Source organism: Triturus cristatus, chromosome 7, assembly GCF_964204655.1.
Source record: "Triturus cristatus chromosome 7, aTriCri1.1, whole genome shotgun sequence".
NCBI lineage: Eukaryota > Metazoa > Chordata > Amphibia > Caudata > Salamandridae > Triturus > Triturus cristatus.
The window spans coordinates 1,809,899,708-1,809,916,084 of record NC_140590.1 but is presented as its reverse complement, the minus strand read 5'-3'; the positions used below and the strand labels follow the sequence as shown (position 1 = coordinate 1,809,916,084).

Genomic DNA, 16,377 nt, shown 5'->3' with positions numbered 1-16,377 from the left:
CTCCTCAACTTAAAAAAAATCTGTTTTTTCAACACCCTTCCCCCATACACTCTTACCTTAGTGTATCTTACAACCCAGTGGAACAAGTTCTCAGTACATTCTAGAAGGAATAAGCTACTTCCAAATATGATACTGCAGGTGTGCTTCACTCCACAGATTCAAAAGCGCATCCATGTCTGTATTTCATTTCTTTTTTAAACAATAGCCAATAATAAGACTTCTTGCAAAGGCATCTAGCACACTATCTAATTGTATTCACTTTCATGTTAAAAGCATCCTATGAAAAATACCTTTTTAACAACAAGGCAAAATGGTATTTTTAAGTAACCTAAAACTCTGCATCTGCTCTTATTTGTAGCAGGCATATACACACAAGCAATACAAAGTTTCCTGTCAGAGCCAGCCTAGTTGCCAAAATATTGTTAACTTTCTTTAAAAAGATCCTTTTTTCAGTTTTTGGGGATCTTCACAATGACATTGTGATCCCTGCAGATACGCTGCAAAAACATAAAACAAGGGAGACATTCAATGATCACAACACATCCAAAAATAATATTTGATAAATCCCTTCTGAACATTGTACTATACATTTTACTATATACATTCTTCTTTCACACCCTATTTAAACTCAAAGTTTTCCTCTAAGTTTATTTAAAATCCATCTTTCAGACCTATTTTCATTTTTCTCAGTTATTCGGGACATTGGTGATGTCATTAAACTTGACTATCGCACCATTTCCATAAAGTCTAAAACACATATATCCACACATATTACAGTATTTCACACACTATTGCTTTCTTGCTGTATTCTCTAAAGTCATGTTTTTCTGGAGAGTTTGTGTAAAACGCATCTCTAACACCTATTTTCCTTTTTCGTGTCGAGGCCAGAGATCGCAATGACGTTGGTACCCATGACCATTGCGGATACATCGCAAAAACACAGAGCAAATGCAGGAATTCAATAACCACCACATCATTTAACAATTATAACTATCTAATTAAATCCATGAAAATATTTATCACTATCTGAGTATCTCTATACCAGTCTGTATTAATGATTCACTCCGTTATGTGAGTGGATGTATAAGTCTCAGAGTGGGTCTGCCACTGCATATATAGGCCTATGAGTAATATCAGAGTAGACTAATGAGTCTGTTGTGAGTCTGACAGAGGCTGCATTTGTGTCTGAGTGTATATGTCTATCGGGAGTGTGAGTGGAAGCATAAGTCTCTCAGTGGGTCTTTGAGTCAGTATGTGACTGTCTGAGTGGGTCTGTGACTGAGTGCATCAATGTCTCAGTGAATGTGTGAGTGGAACCATCATTTTCTCAGTGAGTGTGAGTGGAACCATAAGTCTCTCAGTGGGTCTGTTTTTTGATGCATGAGGCGGTGCTTTCCGGTGCTCAGCACCGGCACTTAATTGGTTTCCAGTGCTCGGCACTGGCACCTGATGTCTTACTTGGAACAGTCTACCACATGGTGGCGCTGCTCATCTAATTTAGAGATGAGCAGAACAATGGTTGTTTAGGAACACAATATGCATTAACATTGCTAATACCTGCCTCCCCAGCCATTCCTTTAGCTTTAGGGACCTGGAACAATCTGAACTGTCGCATTTACATGTGAGAGAGATGGTAAGTAGTTGTTTTGGCAGCTATGACGAGGGCACTGGGTGGTGAAAGCTGCAGTGGCCTCCTGGTCAGAGCCCTGGCACATAATATTTTACAAATTAAGCACTGGTCCATGAGTTTCTGAGTAGGTCTGTGAGTGGGTGTAGGAGTCTCTGACTGCATATGTGAATGTCTGAGTGGGTTTGTGCATGGCTGGGTCACTCTCCGATTGAGTCTGTAAGTGGGTGCATGAGTACCTAAATGGGTATGAAAATAGGTGAATGAGAATCTGAGTGGGTATTTGAATGGGTGTATAAGTGCCCGAGTGAATATGTGAGTAGGTACATGTACCGTCAAGTGTGTACCAATATATACGTGATGGTACACGCATGGGATCAGAGTACCCCTCCTCTGACCCCTTATGTCAGTTGTTTTTGAATTTTTTAGCCCTGTGAACCATTACCAAGCAATAAAATGGCTGACACAACTTTCTGTTCAGGGTCTGTCTGTCCAGCCAATCAGAGCATTCCTGTTGGCGCGTGCATTTGCAATTAATTGTGATATCGTTGTGAAATATACACAGCAAGAGATATCACTATAACTTTAATTTTTTTTTCTCAAAAAAACTGAACTGATTTGCACCAAATAACAAAAAGCTTAGGGCCCGAATCACAGAACTAACTTAAGACAAAATCCTAAACATACTACCATTTTGGTATTCACAGAAGGCACTTACTCATTTTGGTATTCACAGAAGGCACTTACTCATTTCGGTATTCACAGAAGTTAGGAGTCCTAACTTTAGGACTCCTAAATGCCTTCTGTGAATACCGAAAGTCTTAAAATTAGGATTTTTCGCAGTTTAGTAGTAGTATAGTTAGTACTCCTAACTTTAGGACTCCTAAATGCCTTCTGTGAATACCGAAAGTCTTAAAATTAGGATTTTTCTCAATTTAGTAGTAGTAAACTTAAGACTCCTAACTTTAGGACTACTAAATGTCTTCTGTGAATACCGAAAGCCTTAAAACTAGGATTTTTCTCAGTTTAGTAGTAGTATAGTTAGGACTCCTAACTCAAGGACTCCTAAATGCCTTCTGTGAAAACCGAAAGTCTTAAAATTAGGATTTTTCTCAATTTAGTAGTAGTAAACTTAGGACTCCTATCTTTAGGACTCCTAAATGCCTTCTGTGAATACCGAAAGCCTTAAAATTAGGATTTTTCTCAGTTTAGTAGTAGCAAAGTTAGGAGTCCTAACATTAGGACTCCTAAACTGAGAAAAATCCTAATTTTAAGACTTTCGGTATTCACAGAAGGCATTTAGGAGTCCTAAAGTTAGGACTCCTAACTTCTGTGAATACCGAAGTGAGTAAGTGTCTTCTGTGAATACCAAAATGAGTAAGTGCCTTCTGTGAATACGAAAATGGTAGTAAGTTTAGGATTTTGTCTTAAGTTAGTTCTGTGAATCGGGCCCACAATCTGCATAACAACATCTACCTTTCTGCCAAATTTGATGTAAATTCGTCCAGAGGTCCGGGCTGTAGGTGTGGCCAGAGGTTCCTATTGGAATTAACATTATAAGCGCACCCTTATTTCATGCCCCAAATTCTCAGCCCCACTGCATTGTTCACCCCCAAACTTTCCATAACAACCAGAACCTACCTTGACACTATTTTGGAAAATTTCATCGATATTAGTCAAACAACTCTAAAGTTATAGCCAAGTCAAAAAATGCTTTTCTTATGGAAACAAGGTCCTAACTAAGGTTTATCGCATTTCACCCTCACAGCAACATATTGCCCACTCACCTTAAAAAACAAGAGGTTGTACGACTGAATAGACATAAAGAAATATTTTTCCATAACATTGTTTTCAACGACTTTGCTCAAATTGTTTTGATAACTCTGAAAAACATTTTTCATGGCAATTAAAAAAAGAAATATTTTCAAAAAAATTAGGTAGAAATAAAGAATATTTGCCATGTGTTAAGACAAAATGCCTGTTAAAGATTGTACCTAGGTGTTTTACAGAGCACCTGCACACATGTTCAATACACTGTAGTCAAGTAGCAGAAAAAATTATAATTGCCGTTATGGTTCAGCCAAGTAGCTGAATAAATCATCATTGCTGTTATGCTTCAGTGGCAGAGTAGTAGTCCATCTGTGTTCTGACTTTCCACAATTAAGCATTCTCCATCTCTAAAATTACTGGGAGATTTTAGTTGGAAATGTTTTTGGGGCAGTGAGGAAAAAAGCAAGAAATTAACATAACAAAATCAAATCCAAAACACAAGCTAGGAAGCATCTAGACTTAGACCCTCTATTTTGAGCATAGAGATTATGCCTGCACCATGTGCGGAAAAAAACAAACTATTTCATGGCTTCTCAAAATTCTTTATCACATATTTGCCTCCATCACTAATATACTCCTAGATGACATGTATAGTAACATAACCTGATTGAATGATATGCAAGAGCCTCACAGACGTCGAGATTCAACACACTTTCATATCTCATTTGGACTAAAAATGCATTCAAGAGGATTGAAAGAAACAGTCACAAACTTATCCTATGTTGCATCAGCAGATGTGTATGGACATAAAGTTATTCATTCTCATTGTTTGGGGGGGAGCTTAATATAGCACAAATGTTATGTTATGTTATGTTAACAAGATTTCTAAAGCGCACTGTTACCCTGAGGTGTCCTGGCGCTATACACTTTCTGCCCAAACAACTGAGTAAAACACAAAGAAAAGTTTATGAGAAAAGCCATGTTTTTAGCCCCTTTCTGAAGGCAAGAAGTTCCGAGGAATTCCTAAGATAAAGGGGAAGGCCATTCCAGGCCTTAATGGCACAGTGAGAAAAACTTCTGCCACCCCAGCTAAGTTTGTGGTAGCGAGGAAGGATGGCAAGTTTAGACTGCATTGAACGCAGAGTTCTGCCTGGCACATACCATTGAATGGATTGTTTTAAAAAGTCAGGGCCAGTGCCGTTAAGGGCTTTAAAGACTAGACATAGTGCCTTGAACTGAATTTGTGCCGCTACCGGGAGCTAGTGTAGAGATCTAATTCCAGCCTTTACTGAGGCAAACCTGGGGATACCAGTAAGGAATCTGGCCGCAGCATTTTGCACTGTCTGGAGTCCGGAAAGATGTTTCTTTTGAATGTTGATGAAAAGACCATTGCAATAATCCAGCCGTGAGAGGATGAGTGCCGTCACTGCAATTCTTAGACAGTCTTCTGGGAGAAAAGATCTAATTTTCCGCAGAAGTTTAAGAGTGAAGGAGCAAAAAGAGACAACCCTACTGACCTGATCTTCAAAGGACAATATTGCATCTACAATCACCCCGAGGTTTTTTGCCTTTGTGACTGGAACAGGAAGCTTACCCATCGATGTCGGCCACCGATCAGGGGTCCAAAGATTGGTGATATTCCCGAAGAGTATAACCTCGGTCTTTTCGGCGTTAAGCTTGAGGCAGTTTGCTTTCATCCAGGTAGCAATTGCCTGGATACAATTATGGCATTTGGAGGCTGTTTCAACTTCTGCCCCTTTTTTGATGGACAACACAATTTGTGTGTCGTCTGCATACGATGACAACTGGAAATCAAAGGATTTAACCAAAGTGGCCAGCGGAGTGACATCTAGATTGAATAATGTAGGACTAAGTGAGGACCCCTGAGGGACCAATCAATCAATCAATCAAAGACATTTATAGAGCGCACTACATACCCGTAGGGTCTCAAGGCGCTTAGGGGGGGGGTGCCGTTACTGCTCGAACAGCCAGGTCTTGAGCTTCTTCCTGAAGGAGAGGTGGTCTTGGGTCAGGCGCAGGTCGGTCGGGAGGGAGTTCCAGGTCTTGGCGGCCAGGTAGGAGAAGGACCTTCCTCCTGTTGTCGCTCTACGGATGCGTGGGACGGCGGCGAGGGCGTGGCTGGTTGATCGGAGGTGGCGTTTGGGAGCGTAGAAGTTGATTCGGTTGTTGAGGTAGCTCGGGCCTTGATCGTGTAGGGCTTTGTGTGCGTGGGTGAGGAGACGGAAGGTGATTCTTTTGTTGACGGGGAGCCAATGCAGGTCTCTCAGGTGTCCGGAGATGTGGCAGTTACGTGGGATGTCGAGGATGAGTCTGGCTGAGGCGTTCTGGATCCGCTGAAGTCTCTTCTGGAGCTTGGTGGTGGTTCCGGCGTAGAGGGCGTTGCCGTAGTCCAGTCGGCTGGTGACGAGGGCCTGGGTGACGGTCTTCCTGGTCTCCGTGGGGATCCACCAGAAGATCTTCCGTAGCATGCGCAGGATGTTGAAGCACGCCGAGGAGACGGCGTTGACTTGCTTGGTCATGGAGAGGGAGGAGTCCAGGATGAAGCCCAGGTTGCGTGCGTGGTTAGTCGGTTTGGGTGCGGTGCCCAGGGCGGGGGGCCACCAGGAGTCGTCCCAGGCGGTGGGCGTGGAGCCCAGGATGAGGACCTCCGTCTTGTCTGAGTTCAGTTTCAGGCGGCTGGTCGTCATCCACTCGGCTACCTCCTTCATCCCTTCATGCAGGTTGGCTCTGGCGGCGGTGGGGTCGTTGGTCAGGGAGAGGATCAGCTGGGTGTCGTCGGCGTAGGAGATTATGTTGAGGTTGTGTTGGCGTGCGATGGCCGCGAGGGGGCTCATGTAGACATTGAAGAGGGTAGGGCTCAGCGAGGATCCTTGAGGGATGCCGCAGATGACTTCGGTGGCTTCTGACTTGTACGGTGGTAGGCGGACTCTCTGTGTTCTTCCGTCGAGGAAGGAGACGATCCATTCCAGTGCCTTCTCCTGGATTCCGATGTTGCTGAGGCGTTGCACTAGGGTGCGGTGGCAGACAGTGTCGAAGGCCGCGGAGAGGTCTAGGAGGATGAGGGCCGCTGTTTCTCCGTTGTCCATCAGGGCTCGGATGTCGTCGGTGGCGGCGATGAGGGCGGTCTCGGTGCTGTGGTTGGCTCGGAAGCCGGACTGCGAGGGGTCGAGGGATCCGTTCGTCTCGAGGAAGGCGGCCAGCTGTTTGTTGACGGTCTTCTCGATGACTTTGGCAGGAAACGGGAGGAGCGAGATTGGGCGGTAATTCTTGAGTTCGGTGGGGTCTGCTGTAGGTTTCTTGAGAAGAGCGCTGAGTTCGGCGTGCTTCCAGCTCTCGGGGAAGGTGGCGGTGTCGAAGGAGGTGTTGATGATGTCCCGCAGGTGGGGTGCGATGACAGCGTCGGCCTTGTTGAAGACGTGGTGAGGGCAGGGGTCGGTCGGAGATCCGGAGTGGACGGAGTTCATCATTCGGACGGTGTCTTCGGTGCTGATCGGAGTCCAGGCTCGGAGGGCGGCGGTGGGCGGCTTGGCTGTGGTCGTGGCGTGCGTCGGTTGGGTGCTGAAGCTGTTGTGTATGTCCGCGATCTTGTTGTGGAAGTAGGAGGCGAGGGAGTTGCAGAGGTCTTGCGAAGGGGTGATGTCATTGTTTCCGGCGTTGGGGTTGGAGAGCTCTTTCACGATGTTGAAGAGTTCCTTGCAGTTGTGTGCGTTGTTGTCCAGCCGGTCCTTGAATGCAGTTTTCTTGGCGGCGCGGATCAGTTGGTGGTGCTTCCGGGTGGCGAGTTTGAGGGTGGTCTTGTTGTCCGGTGTAGGTTCCTTTCTCCAGACTTTCTCGAGGGCTCGGCAGTTCTTCTTGGAGCTCTTGAGTTCGTCGGTGAACCATGGGGCTTTCTTGCTGCCGGGTCTGCTGGGCGGGGTCCTCAGCGGGGCGAGTTCGTCCGCGCAGTTGCTGATCCACTTCGTGAGGTTGTCAGCAGCCTGGCTGGGGTTCGCTGAGCTGGCAGGAGGGTGCTGGCTCAGGGAAGCGGCGAGCTGGTCGGCTGTGATCTTGTTCCAGCTTCTACGGGCAACCTGTTGCTGGTGGTGGTGGATCGTTGTTCTTTTGAAGGTGAAGTGTACGCAGCTGTGGTCCGTCCAGTGGAGTTCTGTGGTGTGGCTGAAGGCGATGTCTTTGCTGGATGAGAAGACGGCGTCGAGTGTGTGTCCGGCGAGGTGGGTGGGGGTGCTCACCAGTTGCTTCAGTCCAAGGTTGGCGAGGTTGTCGAGCAGGGTGCTGGTGTTGCGGTCGTTGTTGTTCTCCAGGTGGAAGTTGAGGTCCCCCAGGAGGATGTAGTCGGCGGAGGGGAGGGCATGCGGGCTGACGAAGTCGGCGATGTCCTCGCTGAATTGAGTGCGTGGTCCCGGGGGTCGGTAGATCAGGGTGCCTCTGAGGGTGGTCTTCGGGTCGGTGTGGATCTGGAAGTGCAGGTGTTCGGCGGTGGGTAGGGTGTTGTCGGTGCTAGTCGTGATTCGGATGGTGTTCCTGTGGATGATGGCGATGCCTCCTCCCATCTGGTTGGCGGTGCGGTCCCTCCGGGTGATCTTGTAGCCCTCTGGGATGGCGATGGCGATGTCGGGCGCTGAAGAGGCGTTCATCCAGGTCTCCGTGATGAAGGCAACGTCAGGGGCTGTGGCGTCTAGGAGGTTCCAGAGTTCGGTGGCGTGTCTGTGGACGGAGCAAGTGTTGAGCAGGATGCACTTGAGGTGTTTGCTGCTGGTGTTCGGCTTGGCAGGTGCTGGTGCCGGGCAGGTCCGGATGCAGGTGAACTTGCAGGCGTGGCAGCTGAAGGGTCCGTGGGTGCGTCTCGGGTTGGCTTGGTGGCATCCCAGGGTTCGGCCGGTGTTGAGTGCGATGAGGGTGGCGGCGGTGTATGTCAGGCGGGTTGGCCGGGGTCCTCGTGGGCCAGGGGTCCTGGCACTGGGCGCGGTCCAGGCGCGGACGGGCGCAGACGGGCTTACCTTTGGCGCGCCTTCGGCGCACAATCGGCGCGCCCGCTGCGCGTGACCGCTGCGCGTTCGCACGGTCGCCGTATATGGCGAAGTGCGCGGGGGGGCGGAGCAGCTGGGAGGCGGGAGCAGGGAGGGTACAGAAGGCAAAAGGGGCGGGGTTAGCGGCTGTGGCGGGAAGCGGGGAGCGGGGAGGGAGGACGAAGGGGCCAAACGAAGCAAGCAATACAGAAGGCAAAAAACAAGTTACAGGGATACAGGCAACAAAACACAATAAAGAACAGCAAATACGAAGGGGGCAGGTCAGGCGGTCACGGACCACGCCGCTAGAAGGCAGGGGGCGTGGTCACGCGGCGGAGGCTCGGCTAGCGAAGCAGCGAGGCAGAAGGCGGGGAAGACGCACGCAGCAGCTGGTGGCCGTGCGGCGCGGGGGTGTCCTAGAGCTAGGTCACACTCACCTGCGTCGCACGGTCGCCATATATGGCCAAGTGCGCGGGGGGGCGGAGCAGCTGGGAGGCGGGAGCGGGGAGGGTACAGAAGGCAAAAGGGGCGGGGTTAGCGGCTGTGGCGGGAAGCGGGGAGCGGGAAGGGAGGACGAAGGGGCCAAACGAAGCAAGCAATACAGAAGGCAAAAAACAAGTTAAAGGGAGACAGGCAACAAAACACAATAAAGAACAGCAAATACGAAGGGGGCAGGTCAGGCGGTCACGGACCACGCCGCTAGAAGGCAGGGGGCGTGGTCACGCGGCGGAGGCTCGGCTAGCGAGGCAGCGAGGCAGAAGGCGGGGAAGACGCATGCAGCAGCTGGTGGCCGTGCGGCGCGGGGGTGTCCTAGAGCTAGGTCACACTCACCTGCGTTGCACGGTCGCCATATATGGCCAAGTGCGCGGGGGACGGAGCAGCTGGGAGGCGGGAGCGGGGAGGGTACAAAAGGCAAAAGGGGCTGGGTTAGCGGCTGTGGCGGGAAGCGGGGAGCGGGGAGGGAGGACGAAGGGGCCAAACGAAGCAAGCAATACAGAAGGCAAAAAACAAGTTACAGGGAGACAGGCAACAAAACACAATAAAGAACAGCAAATACGAAGGGGGCAGGTCAGGCAGTCACGGACCACGCCGCTAGAAGGCAGGGGGCGTGGTCACGCGGCGGAGGCTCGGCTAGCGAGGCAGCGAGGCAGAAGGCGGGGAAGACGCACGCAGCAGCTGGTGGCCGTGCGGCACGGGGGTGTCCTAGAGCTAGGTCACCCTAGGGACCCCACAAGGAAGAGCAAAAGGCCTAGAGCTATATCTGTCGAGATCCACCGTTTGAGATCTGTCAGTCAGAAAGGATTTTAGGAGATCCCATGCCTTACCTCCAACCCCTACCGCTGTCAGACGGTCCATCAAAACTTGATGATGGACCGTATCAAATGCGGCTGACAGATCCAGGAGAATGAGAATGGCAGCTCCACCCTGATCCAGGGCCTCTCTGATCTCATCGGTGGATTTCAGCAGTGCAAGCTCGGTGCTATGATCAGCACGGAACCCAAACTGCGTGGGATCCAAGGATGAATTCAGTTGCAAAAATTGGCTTAATTCAGTATTCATATTTTTCTCAATCATTTTGCCTGGAAAGGGAAGACGAGAAATGGGCCTGTAGCTGCTCGGGTCTTTTGGATCCAAGTTAAGTTTTTTTAGTGGGGGAAGAACTGAAGCAGTTTTCCAGAGAGTAGGAAAGCAGCCAGATTTAAAAATAGACCGAAATAATGGAGTTAAGGCCTCTCCGATGATATCCGGAGCTAATCTCAGAACCGATGCGGGGCAAGGATCCAGCGGAGATCCAGAACAAATCTCGGAGAGAAGTTTGATAATAACCCGGCTGTTCAAGGGGAACAAAGTGGTCAAGATTGGGACGAGATCTGTTACACTCCTGCTCATTTTGGTCGAATGGTGTAGATGAAAATGTAAAAGACGAGAAAATGTTTTCGACCTTTTGTAAAAAGAAAGTAGCCAGAGATTCACATAATTCTGTGGTACTTTCAATTTTAGGACTAGCAAGGGTCTTTAGTTGAGAAATAGTTCTAAAAAGCTCTTTAGAAGGGGAGCTGGCACTTCTAATCTGTTCCCCATAATAATGCTTTTTGGTTTCGTGTAATGATTTCTTATAATTGGCCAAAACTTTCTTGTAGGCCTCCCTGCTAGTAGTGGTGTACTCCTTCCTCCAGAGTCGTTCTGATTTTTTACATTCTAACGTTTTGTTCTTTAAACTCTCTGAGTACCATGGTGCAGTAGGATGTACCCGTTTGGTAATACACAGTTTGTCTGGCACTAGTTTCCTGCATGCCAAATCCACCCAGTCTGTGTAAATGGTAGCTGCCTCATCAATATCATTGATGGGAGCAGGCAGTGAGCTTTGTAGAGGATTGTTAAGAGCGGTAGGATCGATATTTTTCCAGCATCTAGATTTTAGAATAACTCTATCCAGTGGTTTACGATTTTTAGGATAAGTTTGTTTAAGTTCAAATAAAATGGCTGCATGATCCGTCCAAGTGAGGGGTATTGATTTTATATAAATTAGATTGGGATTATTAGACCCAAAGGTATCAGAGTGCTTTACATGAGCACCAGTTATGTTACAGATGGACACATTCATTTATGTTAGGCACAGGGAGAGTAAGTGATTTGCCCGGAATCATAGACTGATGAGCGTACCTGCAGAGACTCAAACCTGGTTCCCCAGCTCTAAGGTCGACCACCCTAGTTTTAGGCCACATTCTCTCATGAAGGCCTCCCTGGGATTTACTCCCTAGCAAGATGATATATTCCGACTCCAGTAGTCTAAGTTTCTTCTCGCTGTCTCCTCCATGCACATTCTGCCAAAATAACACAAAAGGTCAGTATTATGGTTATGGACCCTTGCACAATGTCTTGCTGTTGGATAGTTGACATCCTTGTTTATGATTGCCCTGTAATGTTCCTATACCCTTTTCTTTACAGGGCAGGAGATAGTACTCCCCACATATTGGTATCCACACGGATAGACAAGCACATATACCACATACTCATTGTCACGTGTAATGAATTTACCAACGCAGCCTGTTTGCCACATGGATAATGTGTATTCTCTTTTGATCATGCTGTCTCTGCAGGCTTTGCAGTTACCACATTTCTTTTAACCAACTCTTTATGTCAAGGAAAGTGCTAGTATGACTGTGAATAAGGAGATCCCGCAGAGATTTCGCCCTACGATAAGTCACAGCAGGATGCGGTGGCATCACTTTACCAATCACTGGGTCAGTTTTGATCAGATGCCAATGTTTATTAAGGATATTTTTTAAGGCACCTGATTCACTGTTGTAAGTTGTGATCATCCTGACGATATGCAGATCCTCTTGTTCTCTCTTTTCGTGGGTTAGGAGGTATTCTCTTGATGTTAATGCTGCCTTAACGCTAGCTTGTTTCAAGATCTTATAGGGATATTCCCTATCTCTAATCCTGGATGTCATCTAACATTCTTCATCATTGAAGCTTTGTATGGTGCTACATGCTCTTTTTACCCTTAGAAGCGCCCCATAAGGGATACTCCACTTAAATTTCTCTGGATGGTGGCTTTCGGCATGGATGATGCTGTTGTTATCATTCTCCTTGTGAAATAAACTGGTTTCAATATGTTCTACCAGTATCCTTATAGATACATCTAAGACGTCCATCTCAGTGCCGTGAAATGTGTGTGTGAAAGTCAGGTTAAAATTGTTGTGGCCAATATGCTTAAAAAATGCATGCAATTCAGATATAGGTCCTACCAGATCAGAAAAAAGTAATCTATGTAGTGAGTCCAAAAAATAATATGGTTAGTCCATCTCTCATTCTCCTCTGTCCATACATATCACTTCTCTCACCATCCCATAAACATACAGGCGTAACATGAAGGAAAGCAATTTCCCATAGCAGTCCTGAAACCACACATCATTAAATACAAAGAAATGTTTTCAAGGAAAAAACATATCCAATAGCATCATAGAATGATCAAATCTGTGTATCGACTTATCCCTAAAGAAGTGTTTACATGCCCTTATGCCCAAATCATGGTCAATACATGTTTAAAGGGATAGCACATGTAAGGTGATAGAAGTAAAACTGGGCTGCCAAGATATTCCTGCAATTTTAAAGATGACGTCTGTGCTGTCTCTGCAATATTACAGCAGTGAAAGGATGTATGGGAGCAGGTGGAAATTAAGATAGATAGAAGTTTGTTCCAGAAAGCTGCCATTTGCTGAAATTATCAGTCTGCCAGTTGGCTCTGTCTTGCTTTTATGCACTTTAGGCAGCATAAAAAAATGAGGAGCAACAATGTATTTGTCAGAATTAACTAATATTTATCAGTGTTCAGTGATTACTTCATTTTCCATTCATGCAACATGTCATGGAAAGGTTATTACAGTGCAATTGGAACTGTAGGTGCTTCTCTCATAGCTGTTATAATGTAATTTACTGTATCCCTCTCTCAAGTATTTGTTTATATCCATTCAGGTATGTGTTTATATGCCAGAGGACTACATTGCTCCCCTTATCTGTGGGCTAAATAATGATACTTAAATCTTTAGACAGTCTTGTCAGAGATTTTTTCTGTTCACTGGTTAGATTGGAGGCAGAATTATTCCTTGATACTTTTCATAAGTTCATGAGGTCACAAATAACTACCTCATGGAATGTGTCTATCATGGCATGCAGGGTATTAGGGTTGTGAAGGGATTTACCTTTAACATGATTGGGACTCGTTCTACCTAGATCTATATTAAGATGCCAGAAAATCTCTTTCTGAGATTGCCAGACTAGCTCTACCAACCTCCAGTCAGATTTGATTGTAAAAAATGTTATTCGTTCATGGCAGTAAGGGAAGGAGCTTCCCTTGACGAATTTGATGCTTGATCATCTGATGAATAAATGTCAAAACCTGATTCTGAGGTAGCTGGTTTTTGTTGTGTCTTAGCACCTACTTGTCTACACTGTCTAATGGCTCCATCAAATTTCCTTGAGAAAGCAAGAATCCACTCATTTACATAGTTGTGTTGGTCTTATGGACATTTACGTCACTTCTTGTCTTTAATTGCACCTTCATATTTTTCACGGCGTTCCTCCACTTGGATGAATAAATTGAGGGTTTCTTCCTCTTCTTGGATCTTTATTAGAGTATCTTTCAACCCAGAAATCTAATCTCTTTAGTGACCTATTACAGCTCCAATAATTTCAGATTTGGGCTTTGGTTTGTGGGAGTAGTCTCAAGCCTCGCGGCACCTGCCCCACTTCAATGTAGTTCTCCAAGGACATCACTTTCCAGCATCTGTTAATTTCTTTTCTGGAAAGTTTTTCATAATGAAATAATATTTGTTTCACAAATTTTATCTTTGGCTGGGGCCCCATGAGATTCCATCGTATTGCCCAAATCCTAATAGTTGCTCTGTTCATTGAATAGGCACTGTGCTGCCTCAGCACTTTTGGTACGTGATTCAGTCATGGCTTATGCAGAGTTCATAAGTCGGTGCATTTAGAGAAGCACATGAAATAGTTGGAAACTGGATTCTTTTCAAGAAGGAAATCAATAAATCTGTGCTCCAGACACACAGAGTAAGGGTGAAAACCGTTGCTGCAATAAACCTTTTGAAATTCAGAAAATGTAGATTACAAGTCTTACTGGAGTGTTATGTTACCAACCCTGTGTCTGTTCGAAAATTATTGATGGGTGCTTGCTCTTGAACCATCCCCATGAGCGTGGCTGAGATACATGTATACATATATACATATGAAATTGAAAAAATAGGTTTCAGGGACGTTATAGTTAGAAATTAGCATTAAAAAACTTTAGAAATTCACTGAGAAAACCATGGGTTTCAGAGACGTTATAGTTAGAAATGAGCATTAGAAAAACCCTAGAAATTCACTGAAAAAAACATAGGTTCAGGGACGTTATAGTAAGTTGGACATTATACTAATTTCTAACTAAAACGTCCCTGAAACCTATGGTTTTTTTAGTGATTTTCTAAGGATTTTTAAATGCTAATTTGTTATTATAATGTCTAAAAATTATTTTTTCTTATTTTTGTAATTGTTATAACAATAATGTATTATTTTCAAATTTTTAAGAAGTAAATATACATTTTTCTTTTTTGTAATTAAAAAGTGGATTTGCGCACCAATCGTGTATCTGTCTCGATCGGTGCGTGAATTCAAGCCGCCATATTGGTAGAGTCATGTAGGATGCACGCTTCGTAAGCGACGTGTGCTTGAATTATGACCTCACGTAAAGTAACGTAGGTAGTTGCAGAGGACGCGCTGGGTGGAAGACTCCGAATCAAAATTGTAAGTTTTACAATTATAAATAAAGTTTTATATGTATATTAAAGCAAGGGATTATTTAATTTATTTATAAAATCATATATTTGTAAGTAGAATACAGATAAATTATTTTTATATATTTTGTTTTAATTCGCGATGGTTGCACACTGCGTGCGTGCTCTGTGCGCGAATCCATGTGACTTGTAAAAAAAAAAATTCATTGATTGGGAACCTTTTCATTCTGGAAGTTACAATACCCCACCCAATTTTGTCAGTCCTTGAAGAACAGACTGCTCCCCGGACCACAACCTCTTCTTGCATTTGATGCAACGGTGTTCAAGAGCAGCAAGTTGGGGAATGATATCTGGTCCTCTATTGAAAGAGCCAGGACCAGAAGATGTGCTTGGTCCTGGTTGCCGGTCATCCTGGAGAGCTTGCTGTTCGAGCTCTCTTTTTCTCTGCTCTCGGGCCAGCTGTAGAGGGTGGATAGTTTGCAGATGCTTTAACATAGAAGAAGTACTGCAAGAGTACTTCTTCTCAGAGCCCCTTGATAAAATGTGGTGACAGATGCTGTAGGTCACCTTGCGGATGTTTACTTTCTTCTCACCCTCCGGTAAAGTGAAGAACGCCCAGACAACACTTTCTTTTTTTTACGTGGCGGTTCCTCCAAATCTTCATCTTCTTCATGAAGGTCCACTGGTGCAGTTGAAGATGTCATATTTGCAATATTGCTCCAAAAAAACACACAAAAAAACTGAAGAAGAATAAATAACTCAACAGGTGTGTCTCCTGCCAAGGTTCTTCAATTCGTAAGGCAACCAACATTTGAATTCCAAATCGCAGGGTTGGCCAACCCCCCCTTTGCCCTATCCAAGAAACCCGCCTGCTCGACCGATTTACTTTACCCCCACTTGAAGTCCACCAGCACACTAATAGGTATAGTATCCTTGATCAAGTAGATTGACGCCCAAATGGCAGCGCCCTGCACCCACCCATTGTTCTGGGGGGGCAGTCGGATCTGGGAAAATCGTTAAACGGGCTTGGCCAAGAACCACCAAGTAGGTCAATTATCTTACTTCCACACACTAGTCCAGTTGCTGACCAGTCTCCAGTTATAACCAATCTAAAGCCGAGCTTCTGCTTGCTCTCATGGAATGTGGCAGGTCTGAAGAACAAATTGTTCTGTGAAGAATGGGGCTCATTTATAGACAATTTTGACATCTGTCTAATGCAGGAGACGTGGGCCCTTGAAAATTTCCATAGGGCAGGTTTTGCATCCTTTAACATACTAGCAATAACCAGTGGCAAGGGTAGACCCTCTGGGGGCCTTAGTATCTGGGTGGGGCTTCACTTGGGTGTAACTGCTAGACAACTCGACACCCATTCAGATGACATTCAGTGTGTCCTGCTTGAGCTGCCTAATAACAACTCTTTGGCTCTTCTGAATGTCTACTCTAGACCCTCACAGGGTGGTCGGGAATCCACGGTCATTGAACAGCTCACCACATTTACTTCGTCCCTGGATCCCGGCTACTCTGTGATAGTGGGAGGTGACTTAAACTGCCAACACGAACCACTTAGTGTCTCGGCTCTTGATGATCCAACCGCTGAAAATGAAAATTGGAATATTTTGACCCCCTGATTCCTATGGTTAAAGCCTGGACTCCC

At 45.8% G+C, this 16,377-nt stretch overlaps 1 protein-coding gene across 1 annotated transcript in view; it reads right to left on the bottom strand.

Annotated features, from left to right (window-relative positions):
• Window positions 1-15,427, bottom strand: part of LOC146813235 (olfactory receptor 2AP1-like) — a 53,629-nt gene extending 38,202 nt beyond the window's left edge. The window contains exons 1-4 of the mRNA XM_085615326.1: window positions 15,317-15,427; window positions 14,967-15,209; window positions 11,180-11,249; window positions 9,763-10,004 (exon numbers count right to left, since the gene is read on the bottom strand). Of these exons, the coding sequence (XP_085471452.1) occupies window positions 9,763-10,004; window positions 11,180-11,249; window positions 14,967-15,209; window positions 15,317-15,427 (666 nt within the window). The remainder of the gene's footprint in view (window positions 1-9,762; window positions 10,005-11,179; window positions 11,250-14,966; window positions 15,210-15,316) is intronic.
• Between the last annotated feature and the right edge of the window lie 950 nt (window positions 15,428-16,377).